Below are 27,376 nucleotides of genomic sequence, written 5' to 3'. Positions count from 1 at the left end.
TTAAAAGTAAATGACAATGATAAGGTATGAGAAATATGCAGGTAGAGAAACTGCTACACAGATTCTAATACGACCTACATAATTTGAGTTTACAGCTGCCAATTACTAACAAAGGCAGGTTAGACCAGTAAATCAGGCAGGAAAGATCTTACTACTAACCAACTATCTAATTTAGGACCCAAATCAAGTATATGCAAGAATTAGTTTGACATGTGTGACATTCTTATATCAATTATCTTTCTCATAGCTATTACCTTGGATTCACTCTAAAAGTTGTCAAATTGATGTTATTAATATTGTAAAATCCAGAAAGTCATGTGATCCATCTTTATGATTAGTGGTTATTTTTCCCCCTAAAAAATTGGCAGTAGTACTGTATTTTCTAATATATCTTTAAATTTCAAGAATTCTGTAATTCATAGAAGTATATTCACATTACCAAGCTAGTTGCAATTATCAACATATTCAGGTAGTCAATTTTTATATGAGTGATGCAACTTCAGACCTTTTTTGAAAATAAATTACTCATCTACTGTATTCTGTTCTGGTTCTTCTCATGGAGAATGCCATTTGCTCTATATTGCTATTTCATATAAAATTATTTTTATCTACAGATAATTTTTATTTTGAAATTATTTAATACCTACTGAGAAATTACATGAATAGTACAGAGATCCTTTTATTTAATGAATCATTTGAAAATATGTTGTCAAAATGATGTCCTAACACCCCTCAATAGTTTGATGATACTTAACATGGCCATTGTCCTAAAATCCTAAGTAACCAAAATATAACCCTCAAAATCAAGAAATTAATGTTAATACTGCCATTCTAGCCTCAGACACCATTCATGTTTTGCCAATTGTCTCATCAATGTCTTTCATGGCAAAGTGATCCAATCCAGAATCACATATTACATTTAGTTGTCATGTCTCCATAGTCTCCTTTATTCTGGAAAAGTTCCTTGGTCTTTTTTTGACTTTCATGGTTGTGAAACTTTTGAATACTAAGGGCCAGTTTTTTGTTTGTTTTGTTTTGTTTTGTTTTGTTGGTTGGGGGTAATGGGGACATCTCTTCATTTGGTATGCCTGGTGTTTCCTTATGGCTAAATTCAGCCTATGAGTTCTTGGCAAAAATACACCGAAAGTAATGTTATATTCTTCTTGTGGCTGGTAGTACATGATTTTAATTTGTCCTATCATGGATGATGTTTGCTTGGGTCAGTTGAGTTCTATTTTAATTTATTGGCATTTTAACATACGTTTTACATTTTTTAAATAGTTGCTATAAGGATTATAATATACATCCTTAATTTTCACTACTAGAATTAATATTCTATCACTTCATGTACAACATAGTTTTACAACTGTTTAGATCCTTTATGATTCACCTTATCAGTTATACTGCAGCTGCCATATCTCATTTGTATTACATCTACATATATTATAAACCCCACAATATGGTATACTTTTGCTTCAGACATTCACATGTACTTTAACGACATTAAAGCAAAAAAAAAAACCAAACATTTTATATTGACCCAAATATTTACCATTTCATTGGTTTTCATTGTTTCCTGAAAATTAGTTTCTCTTTAGTATCATTTCCTTTTAGCCTGAAGAATTTTCTTATTGGTAGTGCAAAGCTGCTGGTGAATTTTTTTTGTTAATTTTCAATCTTATTATTCTGGATCAACTTTTTTTTTCAACACTTTAAAGATATTGTACTACTGTCTTCTAGCTTAGATCATTTCTGGTAAGAAATCCACAGTAGTTTATATCACTCAGTATATAAGGTGGATTCCCTCCACTTGACCCTGGATATTTCTGAAATTTTCTTTGGTTTTCAACCATTTGCTATGATGTACCTAGGGGTTTTGTTTGTTTTGTTTTGTATTAACTCTGTTGGGCATTTGCTGAGCTTTTTGAATCTATAAATTATGTGTTTAATTCAGTTTGGGAAATTTTTAGCCCTTATTTCTTTAAAAATTTATTTTGCCCCATTCTTTCTTTCCTTTCCCTGTGGGACTCCCAACTACACATATACACACATATAACTTTTCATATGATGCCACGGAATCCTGAGGTTCTGTTTTGTTTTGTTTTTTCCATATTTCTCTGTCTTCTCCACATGGGAAAATTTCTTTTGATCTATATCTTCAAGTTTGCTGATTATTTCTTCTGTCATTTTCATTCTACTGTTAGTCTATGCAGTGGTTTCTTAGTGTCCGATATATTTTTTAGTTCTAGAATTTCTTTTAGTTTTCTTTTATATTTTCTACTTTTCTGTTGAAAATTTCCATTTATTATAAGAATTTTTTTCTTTTATCTCACTGAGATAAATTACTAAGCTGCCTTAAAGTCCTTACCTGATCATTTAAGTCATCTGTGTTGACCTCTATTAGCTTTTCCTTTGAAAATGAGTCATTATGTCGAGTAAATTTGGATTGTCTCTTAGATTTTGAATGTTATGCTGTAGACTGTGGATTCTATCATGTAATTCGAGAGAGCGTTGTCATTTTTATTTTATAGGGACATTAAATTGTTTAAATTGAAACTGCAAACTTGCCCTTGCTGATTGTGGACAGCAAATCAAATCTTATTTCATTGTTTTAGTTGTAGCTGTAAGCTGCTTTGAGTCTGCCCGCTGTTTGTTCCTGGTTTGGGACTCAGCCAGAGACTTGGGGATGTTTATACTTAGAATTTTAGGCCCCTATTCTCTGGATCTATCCTTTACTAAATGTTCCTCCGTTTACTTTGCAGTGGCTTTGGTTGTCCCATGATCTTTGTCCTCTTTTCTTCAGGGCAAAATATAGTAGATTTTCTATCATAGGTTTAGCAGCCCAGAATTTTAGCTGTGACTGTGACCTGTTCTCAGAATTGAAGCCTCAAAATGGAGTCGCCTGGATGGCTCATTTGGTAAAATATGAAACTCTTGATCTCGGGGTTGTCAGATCAAGCCCCACTGTGGGCATAGAGCTTACTTAAAAACAAAAAAACAAAAAACAAAAACAAAACAAAACAAAAAAACACCTCAAAACTCACCCCAGTGCAGTGCTGCCTTCTAAGTTTTAGCTCCCTTCCAAAATATGCCAGCTTCTGTTCATTCTCAAGAACCTTCAGGTAGTTGGATTTTTTTGTTGCTGCCCAGCATTTATAGTTTTCTGTAGGAGGGTTGGTCTATCAGCAACCTATTTCTTTATACCAGAATCAGCATTCAGTCTAAGCTTATTTTTAAAACAATGAAAAAGATCATATACTACTATCCCAGTACCTCATGGTTAGAAGCTTAAGAATATCGTTAGGAATAGAAATTAACATATAAAAAATAGTTAATCACAGAATAATTTAATATTTTGTTTAAGTTAACACAGCATTAACCTTCACTAACATTCCAATTTTATTTCCTTATTATGTTCCCAAAATCTGTGAACCAGGGCAAAAATCACATGTATTGGCTTACATATTAATTAATTCAACAAATATAGGTCTAAAATGTACGGTGCAGTATCCTACGCACTTGGAATGCAGTATGTAACAAATTTTCTGCACTCATGGGGTTTATATTCTAGTGTGAAAGACCAACAATGAATATACGTAAGTATATATAATAATACCAAGTCATGATACAGTGCAATAAGAAAAAATAAGGCAGAATGAAATAGGGGAAAGGGATGGATTTGCTCGTTTGAATATAATAGTCAGAGATGACAACTCTGAGGAAGTGACTTGAGTGAAATGAGGCAGTGAGGTATGCAAGGATCTAAGGAAAGGCATTCCAGCTAGAAGAAAGAATATAACGGTGTTGAGATTAGAAAGAGTGGCTCATTTGATAAATAGTAAGCTGGAGTGCAGTGAGGGCAACCAGTTATTAGGAAGGAGGCTAAAGATATAGCTAGAACATGTTAGATAGGAACCCTTGTAGACTCTGGCAATATTTTGGGGTTTATGTGATGAAAGCTATTGAAAGGTTAAGGATAGAGTGATATGTTTTATTTTTTAGAAACAAAAATGACACTGCTTGCTGTGTAGGAGAACAATTGTTGTTGAGGTTAGAAGGGAGCAGAGGGTCTAACTAGGGAGTGAGTTTAGGGGTCTAGACAGGAGTTTATGGTAGTTTGGACCAGAGAAATACTAATGGAGGAGGTGTGAGGTCAGATTCTAGACTTTTAAAATACAGAATTTGCTGATGGATTGCAAGAGGGACATGAGAGGAGAAATTATATCTCTTCTTCATGTTTTGTTATGGATTATTTCTTTATTTTGAGAGAGAGAGAGAGAGAGAGAGAGCATAAGTGGAGTAGGGGCAGAGAGAGAGAGGGAGAGAGAATTCCAAGCAGGCTGTATGCCATCAGTGCAGAGCCTGATGGGGCTTGGGCTCATGAACTGTGAGATCATGACCTGAGCTGAGACCAAGAATAAGACTCTTAACTGACTGACCCACCCAGGTACCCCTGATGACTGATTTTTGGCATAATGGGTAATTTGCATTATCATTTTATTATTTTACTTTGCTATCAATGAACCCAGTTTTAGTCACTGATACCTTATTTTAGTTGGCTAAATGAACTAGTGCAAGTCAGTACATATAGGATATTCTTCCTACATTCATTCACAAATTGAATGGAATATTGATTATAATGGATAAGTTCTTGTGATTTTGGCATGCTTATATAACTTAATACTGTGATTACTCACTTCTCCCACTTTTCTTTATATACCCTACTGTAAATTTTAGAATTGTATACAACATGATGCCATTTTGCCTTTACTTAACAGCAGGAAATGAAATTATCAGTACTGTTGAAATACAGCCATCTCAGATTTACAAAACATGCAAATGTGAAATTAAAAGCACAGAATTTTAAAAATTTTGGAAACCTCATTAACAGTTTTAAATATATTATCTTGGTATTTTCAGATGATGAATGTTCTATGAAACTTTAGGATATCACTTGTATTAACTTATAATTTCTACTTTTAAATTAATTTTGTAAAAGATCACCTTTTCTTTCAATGTCCTACATCTGTCTTGATTCAAACATATATACATGCATGTGTGTTTACATAGGTATCTTCACACACCCACATTGTTGAAAACAGAAGGAGAAAAAAGAAATAACACAATATTGTGGTTTACTACCTGTTTTCATTTCTTAGGTATAATTTCTAAATAGTTCATTTTACCATGGCTGGTCAAAGCCCTAGAAAAGTACCCCCAGCCTCCTGAATACTGACTGGTTGCCGCAAAAAAGCTGGTTTTACAATATAGAGTGTCTTGTATTCTAGTAGTGAGAATTACCTAATAACTCGATCAAGATCAGGAGATGATCACTCATCTCCTGATATGTAGATCAACACAAGGTCCACCCAAGGCCTAGAACCCATTTCACAGCTATGGCAGTTATGTTTTGTTTTCAAAGAGCCAGCTGTTGGTTTTATTTATTTTCTCTATTGTGTTTTTAGTATCATTGGTTTCTACTCTAATCTGTATTATTTCTTTCAATCTGCTTGCTTTAGGTTTGCTCCTCTTTTTCTATTTCTTAACATAGAAACATAATATTGACCTCAAATCTTTCCTTGTTTTTTCTAATTTAATCCTGTATATTTAATTCTATATATTTCCTTAATATATATGCTGTTAACTACAGCTTCCAAATTTTGATGTGGTGCATTTTAATTTTTGTTTAGTTACAAATATTTTTTTAGTTTCCCTTGAATCACCCTCTTTGACCTATGGATTGTTTAGAAGTGTGTAATTTCTAAGTAGTGATTTTTTAATGTTTATTGATTTCTAATCTAATTCTTTCATGGTCAGAGAATGCACTTTGAATGGTTTCAACTGTTTTGAATCTATTATGGCTTGTTTTATGACTTGGTGAATATTCCATATACACTTGAAAAAAAGTGCTACTCTGATGTTGGATTGGGTGTCCTATGAATGTCATTTAGACCTAGCAGGTTGATGATACTTTCAGTTCTTATATCCTTGATGATATCTGTCTACAGGGCCTATCCATTATTGAGAGAGAAGTATGGAAGTACCCAACTATAGTCATGGATAGATTTCTTATAGTTCTGTCAATTTTTCTTCATGTATTCTGAAGAAGTGTTTAGGTAAGTGCACATTTAAAATTGTTATCTTCTTGGTGACTTGACCCTTTATTACTAAGTAATGGCCATCTTTATTCCTGGTGATTTTCCTTTCTCTGAAATCTACTTGGTCTGATATTAATATTGCTACTCCAGCTTTCCTTTGAATAGTGTAGTGTTTGTACAGTAAGTCTTTTCTTATCTTTTTACTTACTTATATCACTATACTTGCAGTGAATTACTTATAGAGAACATATAGTTCAGTAATGTTTTTATCCATTCTTTTCTTTTAATTGGTGTGTTTACACCATTTACATGTGAAATGTATTTTTTATTTTAGAGAGAGAGAGTGAGTGGTGGAGAGGGACAGAGGGAGAGAGAGAGAATCTCAAGAAGGCTCCACACCCAGTGCAGAGCCTGACATGACGCTTGATTCCACAACCCTGGGATCATGACCTGAGCTGAAATCAAGAGTTGGATGCTCAACCAACTGAGCCACCCAGGTGCCTCTGCACCATTTACATTTATTATTGATAAATTATTGATATGTTATTATTGAAGTATTGATATGTTTGGATTTAGGTTAGGTCTCCCATTCTGTTTTCTGTTTGTTACCTCCACATTTTGTTTACTCTGCTTCTTCTTCTATGCCTTCTTTTGGATAATTTGAACACATATCAGTGTTCCATTTTAACTTATTTATTACACTGTTGACTATATTTCTTTATATAGTTTTTTTTAGTGCCTTCTTTAGATACTACAACAACCAGGAGCACCTGAATTGGCTCAATCGATAGAGTGTGGCTCTTGATCTCAGGGTGAGTTTGAGCCCCACATTGGGAGATTACTTAAAAATTTCTGTAAAAGATATTACAACAACCATACTTTTCACAGTCTACTTAGAAAAAAAATGCCACTTCAAGAATTATGTGGAAAGAGCCATATTTGACCCTATATTCTCCCTTTATTTTGTAGTTGTATTGCACATTACATCTATATAAATTAAAACCCCCATAACACATTTTTTAAATTTATTTTTTATTTTTTTAATGCTTATTTATTTTAGAGAGAGAGTGAGTGGGAGAGGGGCAGAGAGAGAGAATCCCATGTGGGGCTCAAAAACATGAACTGTAAGACTATGACTTGGGCCAAAATTAACAGTAGTATGCTTAACTGCCTGAGCTACCTGGGTACTCCATAACACAATTAAAATTTTTTTTTAAATTTTATTTATTTTGAGAGAGAGCATGTGAGCACACTGCTAGCATGAAGCCCAATATGGGGCTTGATCCCATGAACCATGAGATGATGACCAGAGCCTCAATCAAGAAACAGACACTGTTAAGTGTCTGACTGAGCCACCCAGGCGCAACCCCCCATAACATATTTTTAACTGTCAAATATGTTTTAAAGAACACAGGATGTTAAGTTTCCTTCTGGTATCATTTCCCTTCTGTTTAGAGAATTTCCTTTAGCAATTCTTCTAGAGCAGATTTGGTGGCAATAAATGCTCTTGCTTTTTGTAATTCTTGGAGTGTCTTTATTACATCTTTATTCTTGAAGGATATTTTTGCTGGACATTATTCCATGTTTATACTTTTTTTTTTAAAGCACTTAAAAAATAGCATACCATTTCCTTAAGGCCTCAATGATTTCTGATGAGAAATCAGCAGTCGTTTGAATTGGTATTTCCCTATAAATTATGTGTCATTTTCTCTAGATGTTTTCAAGCCCTGCTTCTGAAATCTGTATGCTATGCCCTTAATCAAATTTGGGAAGTTTTTCATCATTATTACTTAAAATACTTCTTATGCTCCTTACTCTCTTCTTCTGGGATACTGCTTATATGAAAATGGACTTTTTGATGTTATCCTACAGTTCCATAAGGCTCTATTTTTTTAATTCAATCTTTCTATTATTCAAATTGGATGATTTCTATTAATCTACCTTCATGTTCATGGAGTCTTTCCTCTCATTTTCATTCATTTTTAAAATCTTTTTTAAAAAATGTTTATATAATTTTGAGAGAGACAGAGTGTGAACAAGGGAAGGGCAGAGAGAGAGGGAGACACAGAATTCAAAGCAGGCTCCAGGCTCTGAGATGTCAGCACAGACGAACTGTGAGATCATAACCTGAGCCAAAGTTGGACGCTTAACTGACTAAGCCACCCAGGCAACCCTCATTGTTTTGTTTTTAATTTTTATTTTAATTCCAGTTAGTTAACATATTGTGTTAGTTTCAGGTGTATAATATAGTGATACAACAGTTCCATACATCAACCAGTGCTCATCACAAATCTACTCCTTAATCTCCATCATCTTCTTAACCCAATCCCCTACACTCCTCCCCTCTGGTAACTGTCAGTTTGTTCTCCATAATTAAGAGTCTGTTTCTTGATTTGTCTATTTCCCTTTGCTCATTTATTTTGTTTCTTAAATTCCATATATGGGTGAAATCATATGGTATTTGTCTTTCTCTGGCCAACTTATTTCACTTAGAATTATACTCTTTAGCAAATGGCAACATTTCATTCTTTTTGTGGATGAATAATATTCTATTACACACACACCCCACACCTTCTTTATCAATGGAAACTTGGGCTGCTTCCACATCTTGGCTATTGTAAACAATGCTGCTATAAACATAGAGGTGTATGTATCCATTTTAATTCGTGTTCCTGTATTCTTTGGGTAAATACCCAGTAGTGGGATTGCTGGATTGAAGGGTAGTTCTATTTTTAACTTAAAAAAAAAATCTTTATTTATTTTTGAGAGAGAGAGAGAGACACAGAGAGAGAGACAGAGTGTGAGTGGGGTAGGGGCAGAGAGAGAGAGGGAAACATAGAATCCAAAGCAGGCTCCAGGCTCCGAGCTGTCAGCACAGAGCCTGATGTCGGGCTTGAACTCATGAATCGCAAGATCATGACCTGAGCAGAAGTCAGTTGCTTAATTGACTGAGCCACCCAGGCACCCCTATTTTTAACTTTTTGAAGAAACTCCATACTGTTTTCCACAGCAGCTGCACTAGTTTTCATTCCCACCAACCATGCAAGCGGATTCCTTCTTCTCCACATCCTCCCCAACACCTACTGTTTCCTATGTTGTTGATTTCAGCTATTCTGACAGGTGTGAGGTGATCTTGTAATTTTGATTTGCATTTCCCTGATGGTAAGTGATGATAAGCATACTTTCATGCATCTGTTGGTCATCTGTATGTCTTCTTTGAAGAAATGTCTGTTCATGCCTTCTGCACATTTTTAAATTGGATTATTTGTTTTTTGGGTATTGAGTTGTATAAGTTCTTTATTTTGTATACTAATGCTTTATTGAACATGTCATTTGCAAATATTTTCTCCTATTCCATAGGTTGTCTTTTAGTCTTGTTGATTGTTTACTTTGCTGTGCAGAAGCTTTTTATTTTGATATAGTCCCAATAGTTTATTTTTGCTTTTGTTTCCCTTGCCTCTGTAGTCATATCTAAAAAAAAGTTGCTATGGCTGATGTCAAAGAAGTTACTGCCTGTGTTCTAGGATTTTAATGGTTTCAGGTATCACATTTAGATCTTTAATTCATGTTGAATGTAATTTTGTGTATGGTCTAAGAAAGTGGTCCAGTTTCCTTCTTTTGCATGTTGCTGTACAGTTTGTCCAACACCGTTTTTTGAAGAGATTGTCTTTTTTTCCATTGGATATTCTTTTCTACTTTGTTGAAGATTTGTTGGCAATACAGTTATGGGTTTATTTCTGGGTTTTCTTTTATGTTCCTTTCATCTCTGTGCCTTTGATTTTTGTGCCAGTACCATACTAGTCTAATTACTAAAGCTTTGTAATACAACTTGAAATCCAGAATTGTGATGCCTCCAGCGTTGCTTTTCTTTTTCAAGATTGTTTTGGCTATTCAGGGTCTTTTGTGATTCCATACAAATTTTAGAATTGTTTGTTTTAGTTCTGTGAAAAGTGTTGTTGGTATTTTAATAGAGATTGCATTAAATGTGTAGATTGCTTTGGGTAGTACAGACATTTCAACAATATTTGTTCTTCCAATCCATGAACATGGAATGTCTTTCCATTTCTTTGTATCATCTTCCATTTCTTTCATCTGTGTTTTATAGTTTACAGAGTACAGGTATTTTGCTTTTTTGGTTAGGTTTATTCCTAGATATCTTATTATTTTGGGTACAATTATAAATGGGATTGTTTTCTTATTTTTTCTTTCTGCTGTTTCATTATTGGTGTATAGAAATGCAACAGCTATACACTGATTTTATATCCCGCAACTTTACTTAATTCATTTATCACTTCTAGCAGGTTTTGATGGAGTCTTTTGGTTTTCTCTATATAGTATCATGTCATCTGCAAACAGTGAAGTTTTACTTCTTTCTTACCTTTACTTCCTTCCTTACCTTTAATACCCTACTTGCATCAATCCACAGATCATCTAAACAGAAAATCAACAAGGAAACAATGGCTTTGAATGACACACAAAAACAGATAGATTTAACAGATACATTCATTCAGATCATTCCATCCTAAAACAGCAGAGTACACATTCTTTTCAAGTGCACACATGGAACATTCTCCCAAATAGGTCACATATTAGCCCACAAAAACAGCCTCAACAAATTCATGAAGATCAAAGTCACCTTTTATGACCACATACTATAAAACTAGAAGTCAACCACAAGAGAAAAATCTAGAAAGACCACAAATACATGGAGGCTAAACAGCATGCTACCAAACGATAAATCGGTCAACCAGGGAAAAACAAGAGAGAGAGAGAGAGAGAGAGAGAAGAAGAAATAAAAAAAAAAAAATACATGGAAACAAATGAAAATGAAAACACAATGGTCCAAAACCTCTGGGATGTAGCAAAAGTGGTTCTAAGAGGGAAGTTTATAGCAATACAGGTCTATCTCAAGAAATAAGAAAAATCTCAAGTAAACAACCTAACCTTACACCTAAAGTTGCTCGAGAAAGAACAAACAAAACCTAAAATGATCAGAAGGAAGGAAATAACAGAGTAGAGCAGACATAAATGATATAAAAACTAAAAAACAATAGAACAGATCAATGAAATCAGGAACTGGTTCTTTAGAAAAGTCAATAAAATTGATAAACCTCTAGCCAGACTTCTCAAGAAAAAAAAGAGAAAGGACTCAAAATCACAAATGAGAGAGGAGAAATAAAAACCAACATCACAGATATACAAACAACTATAAGAGGGTATTATGAAAAACTATATGCTAACAAATTGGACAACCTAGAACAAATGGATAAATTCCTAGAAACCTATAAACCAAAACTGAAACACAAAGAAATGGAAAATTTGAACAGACTAATAAGCAGTAAAGAAATTGAATCAGCAATCAAAAACTCTCAACAAACAAAAGTCCAGGGCCAGTTGATGAATTCTACTAAATATTTAAAGAAGAATTTATACCTATTCTTTTCAAACTATTCCAAAAAACTGAAAAAGGAAAACTTCCAAATTCATTCTATGAGGCCAGCATTTTCCTGATACCAAAACTGGATAAAGAGACCACTAAAAAAGAGAACTACAGGCCCATATCCCTGATGAACATAGATGCAAAAATCCTCAGAATAGTAGCAAACTGAATTCAACAATACATTAAACAAAAATTCACCATGATCAAGTGGGACTTATTCCTGGGCTGCAAGGGTGGTTCAATGTTCATAAATCAATGAACATGATATATCACATCAATAAGATGAAGGATAAGAAGCATATGATCATTTCAATAGACGCAGAAAAAGCATTTGACAAAAAACAACATCCATTCATGACATAAACCTTGAACAAGTGGGTTTAGAGGGAACATTCCTCAACATAATAAAGGCCATATATGAAAACCCCACAGCTAATATCATCCTCAATGGGCAAAAACTAAGAGCTTTTCCCCTAAGATCACGAACAAGACAAGATGTCCACTCTCACCATTTCTCTTCAACATAGTACTGGAAACCCTAGTCACTGCTGTCAGACAACAAAAAGAAATAAATGCCATTTTCATTCTTTAATTGGACCTATTCAGTCAGTTTTTATTCCAGCTATTGTACACTTCAGTTTTAAAATGTTCATTCCTCTTTGTTGTTATATCTTCTAGTTCTATGCTGAGACTACCCATTTGTTTCAAGAATGTTCATCTCTACTTTGGGCATTTTTATAATAACTTTTAAATTTTTTTTAATGTTTATTTATTTTTGACAGAGAGAGACACAGCATGAGTTGGGGAGGGGCAGAGAGAGAGGGAGACACAGAATCTGAAGCAGGCTCCAGTCTCCAAGCTGTCAGCACAGAGCCCAACGTGGGGCTCAAACTCACAGACGAGATCATGACCTGCACCGAAGTCAGACGCTTAACCGACTGAGCCACCCAGGAGCCCCAAAATCTGGTTTAAAGTTAGATAAATATGTTAGGTATCTCCAACGTCTGTGTTCCATTGGCATTGGCATCACCTGCTTTTTCTTTTTCCCTGCGAATGTTCCCTGGCTTTTGTATAGTAATTTTGCATTGTATGCTGGGCATTTCGAATATTATGAGACACTGTTAATTAAATTCTATGTAGATTGCTGATAATTTTGTTTTAGCAGGCGTTCAACCTGGTTGAGTTCAAGACGAAAGTTCCAACTAGCTTCATAGGAATTATAGTTTCAATGTTATTTGTTTCCAAAAACCTCTAGTCCATGTGTGTGCCACCCAGTGGCCAATCTTGAATTTGGGTCGTAGTCTATCCTATAGTTTGGTTCTTAAAGTCTACACATTATTTATACTCAGACCCACACGGAGGTTAAGGCTGAGAGTCTGTAAACAACTCTATGATGTTGTTTTGCCGATCTCCTCCCTCTCCCAATCTTCCATATACTGTCCAGTTCCTGGGGCTCCCTTTTTTGATCCTCCAGCTAGAAAGCTGGTGCTTTATGCACCCTACTCTGCCATACTCTTGGAATGTGCCCTTGTATGGCACCAAGCAGTGGGAAAAGAGAACAAAGGGAATGAGCATTTGCTGCAACTTCTTGGGACCATAAGGACTATAGAGGAGGGTTCATCTTCTTCAGAATTTTAGCTGTGAGTTCCCCAGTGCTGCTGTTGCTATTGTTGCTGCTGTTGAATAAATACCTGAGATTGTTTGGGGGCTGATGCACAACACAGTGTAGAAAAGAATGTAATATTTCCTTAACTTTTGCTGGTCATTAAAAACTTCTTTTCTACTCTTTGTGCTAGAATTTCTGCTGGAGCTCTGCACAGAATCACAATTCTGGGTTTGATGCAGCCTTAAACCCAGGGAGTGAGGATACCACAGGAAAAATGGGCATAGTTACTGATGACTGGTGGCACATTAAATTCTGGTTTTCTTCAGTCTTCCTGCCATTATTTATTTCTCAGTCCTCAAGGTCCATGCATTCAAATAGGTGGTCTATGCAGGCTATACAGTTATATTCAGAGGGGAGACAGGGTGGAGTGTGCTTTCTCCAACTTACCCAGAATCAGAACTTCCAAGGTACTTTTTGATCAACTGATTATCACTATGATTACTTATGGGTGGCTTTTATGTTCTTCACAATCCTAGGTCTTGTGATGTAGATAGTGGCGGAGGCTATGTGGAGGTCAGAGTAGAAATATGTGAGAAATCTCTGATTTTTCTACTCAGTTTGCTGTGAACTTAAATCTTCTCTAAAAATAAAGTCTATGTTAAAAGTGAAAAAAAAAATATTAGTGGAGTGCTTCTCAGACTTCAGTGCATGTGTTTTACCAAAGGTGACTTTGATCAGAATTTGAGAACAGTATTGGATACGGCCTGGGTTCTTCAGAAAGCATTGCTGAGGCAGAGGAACACTGTGCTATCACTTTATGAGGGAATAAAGTTATGGAAAAAGGATGATGAAACAGGTCGAGAAGCAATCTGAGGTGTTACTGAGCTAGATACTAAGTGTGACTAATTGTTAGATTCAGAGGAATCATTCCAAAAGCTATATAATAGTGTCCCAAGACTGTCCATGATCAATGGGAAACATAGAAAGAGGGAAGAATTTATTCACTGGATCCTGTCTCCCACTGGCCATTGGTTCCCCTGCTGGGTTATGTATGTTCTGCAATGATAGTGGTGAGGCCATGGGAGCAAAAATAGGGAGCTCTAAAACAGGAAATGAGGGATGTGGGGCACTGTCAAGTTGTACCTACATATTATGGCTGGAGCCTACAAGCAGTGGCAGGAACAAGAGATAGTGAGCCTGAGAGAATCTGAAATGGCTTATAAAACACGTCTGAAATAATACAAAAGGTAAGAAATTTGTTAGATTACTTGCTGAGTTTGAGGCATGGAACTACAAAGTGTTGTGGTCATATGGTCATATTTTCAACACATGTCCTTTTTGGGCTAGGCCAGATTCTGGCTGCCTAATTATTCCCAGTGAATTTCTTTGGCCCTTACTGAAGAAATAAGCCATTCAGAAGTATCCAGATGATCTCAACTGAACCACATGAAAGCACTGTCATTCAGCTGCTTTGGGCCTACAAAATGACAATGTCATATGGTTCAATTTAATAGAATATGTTAAGACTTTCCATAGGGAACCCTAGGAACTGAAATACCTATAGATAAAACACTGAAGATAGAAATCAGCAGAGAACAGTATCTTGGATGGTGAGTGGATATTCAAAATAAGAGTGGCTCAGATGTGCAAAAAAGATGAAATGCATCAGCTTCCTCAATAAAGGATTATAGTGAAAGGCTCAAATATTCAAAACACATCTGTTGCCCTTCCAAACCAAGCTCATGCACACCTCCCTAAAATAAATAGAGCCAAAGTCTAGAATAATTTTGAGGAAAACAAAACCATTTTTCTAAATATAACAGAGGCTGGGAAGAGCTTTACATTACTATGCAGAGTCTATCAATCACTAATGTGTTTACTTTCTGGTTTCCAGGCTGTGCCCCAGGCTTACTGAAACAAGCAACTGTACTATTAGCCATCTACTCATTGATGGCTACACAGATTTGGAAGCAATATGGAATCATGATTTTTCTGAAAGTTGGCCTGGATTAGAGTTTTATCCAGGGCACCACTGCCCCCTCCCACTCTATAGCATTCTCTGTAAGAAGGAAGAGAGGGATTTGCGTTCTTTCTTTATAATTAGAGTTTATACTTGTAGTTACACTATTAAATTTTTCTGCTTGCAGCTGATTAGAGGATTATCTCAGTAAATGTAAGTATACTGATACTAATTTTGGCCTTTCAAAAAACAATTTGAGGTAGGTCTAAAGAAAAAGATGAAAAAATAAAAAAAATTAATTGAATAATCTCAAGGTTTCCTTAGAATAAGACATTCTAGTGTTCTGGTTTTTCATTTTGTTATAAGGTGACCTTAGGATGTAGCTACTCTTTCTCAGTTTGCTTCTGGGAGGCAAAATATATTATACTGATACTGAAATAAATCTAATAAAAATAAGGATGTAATTAAGTTAAACACAGAGTATTGTATAATCTTTAAACTTAAACAAGGTCTTCTTTGAGGTGCTAGTAATTCTGCTGAAACATTAAAAGTAAATATAATTGTAGGGTTCTTAAACATAGTTGTTGTTTGAATGCTATTTTACTGTAGGGCCCTATTCATAGAAAGACTAAGAAAATGCCCACTTAGTATGGAGTGGAAGCTTCAGGCTTGTCCTAATCTCTTTTAAGAAAGAACCATAGTCTATTTCTTAAGTTTATACTAATTTCCCATATAGACAAGTTATGTGTTGAGTACTGGGTATCTTTGCTTGTTATATGTGAAGATCTAATGAGCAGAAAAATATTGCCTCTTGCCTTTATAGAGACCAACATCCCATTTTAATCAGAAAATATGTCATTAACATTTAAAAAGTAGTTCTAGGGGAGGCTGGGTGGCTCAGTCGTCAGTTAAGCGTCTGACTTTGGCTCAGGTCATGATCTTGTGGTTTGTGAGTTCAAGCCCGGCTTTGGGCTCTGTGCTGATAGCTCAGAGCCTGGAGACTACTTTGGATTCTGTCTCCCTCTCTCTATGCCCCTCCCCCGCTCACATTTTATCTTTCTGAAAAATAAACATTAAAAAATAAAAAAATAAATAAAAACTAGTTCTGTATTAGATATAGTATTTCATAATAGAAAACTAATTTTTAACAGTAATAAGAGCCCATGTTGATATAGGGTCTTGGAAATCTTATTTGTTCTTTCCAAGGTTTTATTTAAATTCAAGTTAGTTAACATATAGTGTAGTATTTATTTGTTCTTAAAAAATGTTGTTTTGCTATGCATAAATGAAATAAAACCATAGTATAGGGGTTTTAAAACATGAAAAGGGACAATAAGTTCTATTCTGTGATTTGATAAATTAAACTCACCAAATTAGTAGACAGTATTTAAGACATTAATAACCCACATCTAAAAATGCATTAAATCTCTATCAAATAAACAATAAGGTTTCTAGAAATGGTAAGTGCTGATATATCACATTTAAGAGTTATAAAAACAACAAAATAAAAAAAACCCTAAAACATGATAAAAATAACATGTTTGCAAGATTCATCTATAAATTTGCCTAAGAAAGCCCAAGGAGAAAAGCTAATGATCACCAGTAAGTGAAGCGTAACTTCCTATGACCTTAGGATGGTGTGTGCACACACACACACACACAGTACACTGAGCCTAAGATAGAGCTTGAATGTGAAATTAGCTTTAACTGCCAACATTAATGATTACATTTAATTGGAAGAAGCATAAACCTATCTCAGAAATAGTTTACTACAGTAAGGTATTTCATAAAATACTTGAAAGAATTTATAACCTTTTCCAAGAGAAAATAAAAGAGAATGAGAGAGGAAGAGAAAGAGACACTAATTTCGGGGCCTTATCCTTTATGGATATATGCTATATCACCAGTCACATGGCAAAAATTTTGAACATGGGGGCATAACTAATTAATATTTTTCGCTTTCATTATTACTTGTGGTCACTTAAAATGCACATCCACAAATTGAATTATAAATGTTTCCACATTTTACCATATATATTTCAAGACTATCAACACTAGTTATCATTTACATCAAAATATTGATGAATGTCACTGGGAGGTCTGGAAGTCCAAGCCAAATTCTTGGGGATAATCTGTGAGTGTGGTTATCCTTTAAAATATTAACAAGTCTGATGTTTCAGAATCTGCACAACCTGTTGCCACTCATTTATTTATTTGTTTAGAGAGTGTGTGAGTGAATGGCGGAAGAGTAGAGGGAGAGGAAGAGAGAATCTTAAGCAGACTCCATGCCCAGAGAGGAGCCTGATGTAGGGCTTGGTCTCAAGACCATGAGATCATGACCTGAGCTGAAATCAAGAGTTGGACACTTAATGACTGAGCCACCCAGGTGCCGCTGTTGCCACTCATTTAAAGAAACGGAAAGAAAAAAACTTTAGGTCAGGACATCTATCTTACTGGGGGGAGGGGGAGGCAGCAGAGATTTCAAAGAGCATTACTTTTTAGGCATCTGAATCTAATTTTTCATCTTTAATATAATTATTTAGGAAAAAATTTGTAATTGTTTTATTCCATTTTAGAATAATATTTAGCTTTTTGACAAATCTCACAGAGGTTAAGAATGTAGATTTTGAAACCAGATTGTCTAGACTCAAAATTTAGGGTCCTCTGTTTATTTGCACTACAACAGGAACTGACAGTTTTTATGTAAAGCCCCAGACAGTAAATAATTTTATGCATTGTGGGCCACATTACAGTATCTGTTGTTCCTTTTTCTTCCCTTAATTAATCCTTTAAAAATATAAAATTATTAGCTCAAGGGCCATACAAAACCAGACTGGTAGTTTACTGACACCTGATCTATGTAACAGAGAAAATAACATTTACTTCACAGCATTGTCATGAGGATTAAATGAATTAATATATGTAAAGTGTTTAGGAAGTTCTATATATCTAAGATACATAGGAAGTACTATATATTTAACCAAATTTTGTTTGCAAAATACCCATTTTTTTTTTATGACTTGTATAGCATTAGTTAGTGATTTCAAATTTGGAGAAGGATTTAATTTGCCCCTCTTGGTTTATTCTAAATCACCAGAAAAAGTTTAACATTACATGTTAATAAAATGTCCAAGAGTGGCATTAAAATTGAGTAACCAGAAGGGAGAGTAAGTAATGGTCCTGAGGCAGTTCTTTGCAAGCCCCATCAGGAACATCCTTAATGAGAAAGATTCACTATGAAAATATAATAACTAAGTTACATGAAACATTCAATTAAACATAATAAACAATTTTCTATTATTATAGTATTTCTCCACACAGAAATGGACAAACCTATTTTAAAGCCATTTAAATGAACATTTAATGTTTTATTTATGCTTTTTTAAAAAAAATTATTTATTTTGAGGGAGGGAGAGAGCACACAGGAGGGGCAGAGAGAGGGAAAGAGAGAAAATCCCAAGCAGACTCCACACTGTCAGCACAGAGCCAGATGTGGGGCTCAAACCCACAAACTGTGAGATCATGACCTGATCCAACACCAAGAATTGGCTGCTTAACCTGACTGAGCCACCCAGGTGCCCCTATGTTTTTAAATAAGAAGAGAATAATCAGAAAGCAGAAAATAAGCATAGTTAAAATGCTAGAACATTCACACAGGAAGTATTTGCCTTAAGTACTGTTAAGAGTAATTGAATATATTTATGGAAATCACAATGTACTATGCCAAAAATTCCAAAGAAAAAAATAACTTATCAAGAAATAATTCACAATTTTTAGCAGACAACCCATAAATGAAAAACAAATCTATAAATCTCAGCTCTTGTGATTTACAAGGCACAGGTTGAATAGAGCCAGATATATTTATTTACTTTTTTTAATGTTGATTTATTTCTGGGGGAGAGAGAGACAGAGTGTGAGCAGGGGAGGGGCAGAGAGAGAGGGAGACATAGGCTCCAGGCTTTGAGCTGTCATCACAGAGCCTGATGAGGGGCTCGAACTCACGAACCATGAGATCATGACCTGAGCTGAAGTCGGACACTTAACCGACTGAGCCACCCAGGCGCCAAGAGCCACACATATTTAAATGCAAAACATACAACAGGGTAAGTTTTGAACATTTTATGAAATGTTTATATTGAAATGTAGAGCTTAATGAATTAAGCTTTGTAACAAAAGTGATGTTAAACATGAAAAAAAAAACACTTGCTTGAGCTTTAATGCAATAAAATTTAATTGTACACTATGTTAGAACACAAATGCAATAAACTCAGCTTCCACACATTTCCATGACATCCTGTAACTACTACAGCCCAATGTGCTTCTACATAGTCTTCACATGAAAATGTAGAGTAGAATAGATGTTTATAGAGTATAAACTAGATTTGGAGATCATGGGTTAAGAAAAAGGCAGTACTTCTAAATATTTACACAGGTGTGAGTTACTGTAGTTTGTGGAATACTAATTAGTATCAACATAGTTTTAAAAATTATTTTCATCAATCATTTAGGCCCAGAGTTTAAAATCTGAAGTGTTTACAGACTTAAAACTGTAAAAATTAAAAAACAAAACATAACAGTAATCGCTATTCTCTGACCTCCCCACCCCACCCTGGTCTCCCACCCCAATGAGAATCTTTTCAATCCTTTTAGCTATCATGGCAGATACCTCTATATTTCTAATATCTGTAATACTCCTTTAAAAATTTTTTAATGTTTATTTATTTTTGAGAGACAGAGAGAGAGAGAGAGCGAGCAGGGGAGGGGCAGACAGAGAGGGAGACACAGAACTCAAAGCAGACTCCGCACTGTCAGCACAGAGCCCAACGCGGGGCTCAAACTCATGAACTGTGAGATCATGATGCGAGCCGAAGTCAGATGCTTAACTGACTGAGCCACCCAGGCACCTCATTATCTCTCAAATTCATCTGTCTTAAACAGACGGTTTGGTCCTAAATCCTAGCACCATCAGTTACCAGTGACATTTAGCAAGTAATTTTTTTAGGTCTCAGTTTCCTTGTCTATAAAACAAATGATAAAACCTACCATACGAAGTTATTGTTGAGAATTAAATACTTTAAGATCCAGTATGTGTAATAATATCTAGCTTAAAATAAAGCATTCATAGAGTGATAGCTATTATTATTGCTATTATTATGTTATGGTGAATGAGGATTTGAATTCTAACATACCCCTTCTCCATTCTCCTATTCTCCTAAACACAGCATGTAGTAAGTATTTTGTTAAACTACATTCGGTGTTTTCATCATCTTCTTTTTACATTTCAGGCAACTCTACATTACTCAGAATCTCACTTTGTATCCTCATCAAAACAATTTATGAGAGGCTGGCAAGCTAAAATGATGGAGTATTAGAATATTTTGGATAACTTTCAATTTTCCAAATCCAAACCACTAGTATTTCTGGGCTAAAAGAAACTGGATTACAGAATGTTTACTGTGGCTTTAAAATTAATTTATTCAAATTTCTATGAAACATACCACAATCATAGTTACTATAACACACCTGTATTTACTTACCTTTTACCTCCTATTTTTATCATTTTTACACCTAAGGATGTTTAAGATGTTACACGTTATATACTGCAGTTTTTCTTTATATGCAGTATTTTTTAGGATTGATATCATTGCTCTATATACTATTTTCTAGTGGTTAATTTAAAATGAAAGCTTCTATTTAGAGTTCACAATTATAAGTGGTCTTTAAGTTTTGAGAACTAACAAAATTTGCATAGAGTAGATGCCTGGCATGTGTCTAAAATTCTAAACATTTTTAGCAGCTTATGCTCAGGAAAAACATTGTTTGGTGAGTCACAATCTACTTTAACAAAGTGCTCTGGCAACTGGAGGCATTTTAAAGAAAGAAACAAGAAGTCCACTAAAATAATTATTGAAGAATTGCACTAATTCATTTTTATACCTCTTAATATTAAAATGCAATATATTCATTTAGCCAATGAAATAAAGTTAGATACTATGTATGAAAAGGTCCTCAAATTCTCCCTCATTAAATTTTAAGTTCTCTAAAGATAAAGAATATATCTTATTTACCTTGTATCACCTTTGCCTAGGACAATGACAAACTAGAGTAGGTGCAGAGAGGTTCAATACATATTCACTGGATGGATAAATTCAGCTTCACTTGGTCTCAGATAATTTACAAATGCTTGACATTAAAACACTAAATATTGGGGCGCCTGGGTGGCGCAGTCGGTTAAGCGTCCGGCTTCAGCCAGGTCACGATCTCGCGGTCCGTGAGTTCGAGCCCCGCGTCAGGCTCTGGGCTGATGGCTCGGAGCCTGGAGCCTGTTTCCGATTCTGTGTCTCCCTCTCTCTCTGCCCCTCCCCCGTTCATGCTCTGTCTCTCTCTGTCCCAAAAATAAATAAAAAACGTTGAAAAAAAATAAAACACTAAATATTAAGTTAACACAGCATTAATCTTTTCAGCATAAACAAAGCACACTAGTTGGTATATTGCATATAATGTTTTATTGACAGTGACATATAGTAAAAATGTTATGTATATATTAATTACCCATGGTCCCTTATAAGTAAAGTTCTTCCAAGCACAATCGTACTACAAAGTCATATCGTAAACTAAATTTTTAGAAGACAATTTAAAAAATAAAATGCATTAAAGATATTATAAATCATGATGAGATATTGAGATGGCTTATAACTCTGACTTTAAACATTCTAATTACAATCAAATGTAGACCTTTACCAAGAAGTTGGTAATTCTGTGGAAAGAGCCCTTCTGGGGAAAGATTCAATTTTAATATAATTAATGGTCAGAATAGCATACCTGCAGTCCTATGTTCTTAAAAAGCTCATTCAGAGTCCATAAATGCAAGTGGAAGATTATAAAGTATTCTTAGATGCACAAACATCTTTTAAAAATTTGAAGTATTCAGTTTGCCTTAAGATACATTCCTTGAATTGAAAATTGTTGAAGTTTCCAAATACTATCTTTTCAGGTCTTCACAGCCTGGATCTGATCTGATAATAAAAACCAAATAAAAAATTATCAGTCTCCACAGGCAAGATCCATTTTCTAAAGTAATCCAAAATAAATCTATAAAAACACTGTAGAAACGTATGCACACACCAGTTTTTTTAAAAGCACAAACATACTGTAGTTTTTGTTTTTGTCATTGTACATACACATGGTTAAGAGTCAACTAGTTCTCTAAGGCTTGTATGAAAACTAGGAGTCCCTTGCCTCATCTCTTCTTTCTCTCTTCACAAGTAACTGCTTCTAACTCCCTGTTAGGAGATTTAGCTCTGTATCTCTAAATATACTTTTATTCTTCTTCTTAAAATATCAGTTCCTTCAATGTAATATGAGGCTTCAGTTCTCACATACTTCTCTACCCTGCTCCTCTGCAACCCTCATTATACTTCCATTACTCCCATTTTTCTACCATATTAATATAGTCATCAGTATGACTAGGTAAACGCTATTAACAACTGAGACAGGTTGTACCCCCTTCCCTGTTACTCTTTCTTTCTTTTACATTTTGTTTTCTCCATTTTAATAATTGTTCCTCATTCTCCAACCCTGCCTATCTGCTTAATTTTTTAAAGTACTTAACATAAATTCAATCCCACTACTCCCACACTGTTTAAGTGTGGAGTAATGAAACACCATTACATAGCCTATGAATTTCATTCGTATTATGAAATTATTTTGAATTACATAGCCTATGAATTTCACTTTCTTGAAGAAATCTTAGAGTCTTCCAAAACTCTAATCTGGACAAGTTGTTCTCTGTGCTTGCCCAGTTATCTTGATATGAGATCTTTCATTATCATTCTAGGATTTCATTATCTTTCATTATCATCCTGAGGATCCATCCCACATACTCTTATTCCTGTTTCGTGGTCTCTTATTTTCTCATCTTGGTTTATTCCCTTGTTTTTTAAGAGTATATCTCTCAATGGCTGCCTCAGTAAGAAGTACAGAGGTACATTCTTGAGACTGTGCATGGCTGAATATGTCTTAATGCTACAATCACAATACAATGATACTGCCTGAGCATATAGTTCTCTTATTTTCCCCTTGGACTTTTCCAGGCATTGCCCAATATTTCACAGCTTCCAAATACTGATGTTTACAAGTCTGATGCTATTTCTGCTTCCTTATCCTTTACATGAAACTTCTTATTTTCTTCCCAGGAAGCTGGTAGGATCTTCCATTGTCTTCAGTGTCGAAATCAAGTAATGATGAGCCTTGGTGTGGGAATATTTTCATCCACTGCATTGGACTCTCAAGAGGCCTTTGAACTAAAAACTCATCATTTAGTTCTAGAAAACACTGTTTGGTGATTTATTTGATGATTTTTCTCCCTCTTTCTTCTCCCTTTGTTCATTCTAAAACTCCTATTATTTGGATATGGAGCCTTTTTTTTTCTTTCCGATATTTTTTATCTTTTTGCTCCACTTTCTGAGAGAACGCTTCTATTTTATCTTCTTTTTATTGACTTTTCAATTTCTTCTAATATTTTCCAAAAACTTGTTTTTTTTTTTTTCCTTTGGTCCTTTTCAAGTAGTATCCTGGTCATAGTCATGAAAGTAATACCTTTCCTTATCCCTTTGAGGATACTCTGATACATTTTTTGAAATGTTTTCCCTAAATAAAAAGTAATACCTTTTCTTATCCCTTTAAGGATAGTCTAATAGTTTTTTGAAATGTTCTCCTGGGGCACCTGGGTGGCTCAGTTGGTTAGGTGTCTGACTTCGGCTCAGGTCATGATCTCTCAGTCCGTGAGTTCTAGCCTGACGTAGGGCTCTGTGCTCACAGCTCAGAGTCTGGAGACTGCTTTGGATTCTGTGTCTCCCTCTCTCTCTGCCCTTACCCTACTTGTGCTCTGCTCTCTCTCTCTCTCTTATTTGTTTTCTCTCAAAAACAAATAAATCTTTAAAAAAAATTAAATTCTACTTCCACCGATCTGTTTTTTGTTTGTTAATGTTCCATAACTTATAATGTTTAGGTCCTCAAATGCCTGGTGATCCTTTGTCACCTTCTCATAAGTATGAGTGAACACTATAAAGCTGACTGAAGTTTCAATATGTGTGTAAGGCTTGTCAAATGTGGTCTTTATTCTAGTGTAGCTAGCTAAGCCATTTTCTTGGAAATCTTTGATGTTAATACTTGTAGGTCTTTCTCTGGCTGGTCTTACTCCTCAAAGATGACTTTTTATATCCTGCCTACTGCCGGTGTCTTCTGGGAGAAGTAGGAGAAGGAAGACGAGGATTACAATATTTGGTATCACTCCTCATTTTCAGATCAGCTCTGCCACACAGAGTTGTGCTTGGTGTTCCCCAGTCAAGATATTGTTTGACTCTCTGCAAGAATGAACCTTCAGTCTTTTGTGGGGGCAAGAAAATATAACTGTTTTCTCTTTTCAGCCTCACCTCATCCTTAGTTCCACTTTCCATCAATAAGCCTTTGAGGGGATCTGAAATGTAAATTGGGATGCTTTCCAGCTGTCCTCAGTGCTAGTTCAGAATTCACCTTTCTCAGGTCTGTTAAGTCATTCAACATGCATCAGGCATCCAGCTTTCAAAATTTGGTTGACATCTTTGTCACTTCCAGTTTTTTGCCCTTGTGGGTTAATGTCTTTAAACAAAAGTCCCCTTTCTGTTAGTGAGATTTGAGAAGGGGAAGAAACGAAGTATGTGTTCATTCCTCCATCTTTCATGGGAATACCCATATGCATAGTTTATAAAAGTCTTATATTAAAAGTTTGGAAGCATTAACTTTTCAATACAGATAAAGTGATAAAATGAGTACATTTCATTAGTCATGCGGAAAAATTTCTTTTTATAAATATCTCATTTGAAAGTTTCAGAGCTGGAAAACAACTGATACCTCTGCAATGGTTTCTATATATTTTTTGATGGTTTTAAAAAATACTTCATAGTCTACTCAGGAGTTCTTGTCTTTGGGCTGTAATACATATATAATTATTGAGAATCCTTCCAAAAGAGAATGGAATCATGGCACAAAATATGTCATTTAATATTTTACTCAAAATTTTTCAACCTTAAAATAATAAGATTAAATTGTTCATTAAAATGAACCAGAGGCTTTCTTGTTTATCATGCTAGGAAATTTCAGAATTCTGGAAGCAAAATGAAGAGATATAAATGCAGAATATCTATCCTTCACAGTTAAATTTACATAAAAATAAGTTTGGCTAATAAATTAACAGCTATAGGCACAGACTAGTCTCCAATATTAACTGCTACCTAATTTGCAAAATAGGTTTTTACCTCTTTTTAAATCCAGAGAGATAGTAGGAGAATCAAAAGGTAATAAGCTATTTACTATCATCAGGAAAGATGAAAAAAAGGATCTCCTATTCATAACCAAGCTGATTACAATTTTTTTTTTAAATTTTTTAATGTTTTTATTTAATTTTGAGACAGAGAGAGACAGGGCATGAGCAGGGGAGGGGCAGAGAGAGAGGGAGACACAGAATCTGAAGCAGGCTCCAGGCTCTGAGCTGTCAGCACAGAGCCTGACACGGGACTCGAACTCATGGATTGTGAGATCACGACCTGAGCTGAAGTCGGACGTTCAACCAACTGAGCCACCCAGGAGCCCCATACAATTTTTAATCTAGGTATTAAGTTTCTTCCTCTCATAAATAGAGAGTAGTTAGGTGAAAGGGTAAATTTAACATTCATTGGTTTTTTTCTTATGCTAGGCACTTTAACAGAGTGTTTCATTTAACCCATACAATTTTTGACTTTTACTTTTTAATTGTATAGATGACAAAATTATATTCACAAGAAAATAATATATGATTGTTAATAATTAGTTAATAAGTAGTAGAATAAATCTGCTAGACTCAAAAGCCCAAATGCTTTTCATTACTATTCATGGTCCCTACATACAATAGGGAAACTGCTCACAGAAAACTGCTATAAATGTTACATAAAATAATATGGTAACACAAAGACATAATACTATTTCCAATAGTGTATTCTCCGTACAAAAAGGGAGGTAAGATGCGGAGATTATGAGTCAGAAAAATCAAAGACACAAAAATTAGGTAATTAGACCAGAGTTGGCAAGTGGCACTGCGATGTTGGATCGTTACTGACACCTAGTGGCATCATTATTGCAGACAATATAAACCGGAAAAAAAAAAAAAAAAAAAGAGAGAGAACTATAATTTATCAACCTGTTTTCAATACTATGATTTTATGAGCAATAGTAGGGTTTCTTTCTGTGCTATAACTTCACTGTGAGCAATAAACACTTGTAAAGTAAGAAATCAAGGCTGAAAACATGCTTCTGGCGTCTTCTGTAGAATGTTGCTCTGTAATCTGTTTTACGTGGGAATCAGTCCCATTAAATCATCAGAAGTGTAAACCACTTCTTTATCGCAATCTAAGAAACTAAGTTGGTGTGTTCACAGAAAAATTCCAGTTATTCTGCGAACCATGAGAGGTTCTCAATTATGTTTTACTTAATTGTAAAATATGACTATAATATTCTTTGTAGTTTAATGGTAAATGTCATGATGTCTACACAAATACAAGACAGAAAAAAAGACAGTCTGTGCACTTTACTTAATACCATACTTTACTAATAACACATAAAAATATTTATCAGATGTACATTTAGTACTCTGAACCAGAGAAAGGTCTCTTTCTGTATGGGCAAGCAGCCTATTCTTAGATTCATGAGGACATGAATAAGAGAAAACAAAATCACACATAACTGGTATTAAAGGGTTAGTGTAGAAGAAATTAAATTTATAGCCACAAGACTACAACTAGAATTAAGAATATTTTGTCATTCACCCTTGCTCAGGGCAGGGAGATTCCTGATAGGAATGATCCTCAGCTCTACTCACAAATGGACAATTTTTGGCCTGACTCTCAGGGTCCCGTAATAAAAAAGACCTACAAAACTTGGTTTTATTCACACCCATTGCTCTGCGTGGGTCACTTCTTTAAGCCATTCCTGTGGTTAGTAAACAGTGTAATCTTAGAGGAAATGCTAGATGTTAATTTATTCCTTCATACAGTAAGCCTGTACCAACCTATGACAGCTATTTTGATGAATAACAAAATTGCAATATATAAAACATCAATACAATACCAGTATTTATAACACTAAATGAGTATTAAAAATTGTGTAAGGGTGCCTGGGCGGTTAAGTGTCTGACTCCTGATTTCAGCTCAGGTCATGATCTCACAGGTTCGTGAGTTCAAGCCCCATGTCAGGCTCTGCGC

At 34.9% G+C, this 27,376-nt stretch overlaps 1 protein-coding gene across 2 annotated transcripts in view; it reads right to left on the bottom strand.

Annotated features, from left to right (window-relative positions):
- Nucleotides 1-1,684: 1,684 nt before the first annotated feature.
- Nucleotides 1,685-27,376, bottom strand: part of ARL6 (ADP ribosylation factor like GTPase 6) — a 59,867-nt gene continuing 34,175 nt past the window's right edge. The window contains exons 8-9 of one of the 2 annotated variants that reach the window (XR_007457235.1): nt 21,927-22,120; nt 1,685-3,163 (exon numbers count right to left, since the gene is read on the bottom strand). Coding sequence is in view for 1 of the 2 variants with exons in the window: in XM_049628063.1 (XP_049484020.1) it covers nt 22,095-22,120 (26 nt within the window). In the remaining variant the exon portion in view is untranslated. Of the gene's footprint in view, nt 3,164-21,591; nt 22,121-27,376 lie in introns of those variants that run through there. The other variant, XM_049628063.1, reaches the window with a different exon arrangement.

This window comes from Panthera uncia, chromosome C2, assembly GCF_023721935.1.
Source record: "Panthera uncia isolate 11264 chromosome C2, Puncia_PCG_1.0, whole genome shotgun sequence".
Lineage (NCBI taxonomy): Eukaryota > Metazoa > Chordata > Mammalia > Carnivora > Felidae > Panthera > Panthera uncia.
This window is presented reverse-complemented; position numbering and strand designations above follow the sequence as displayed.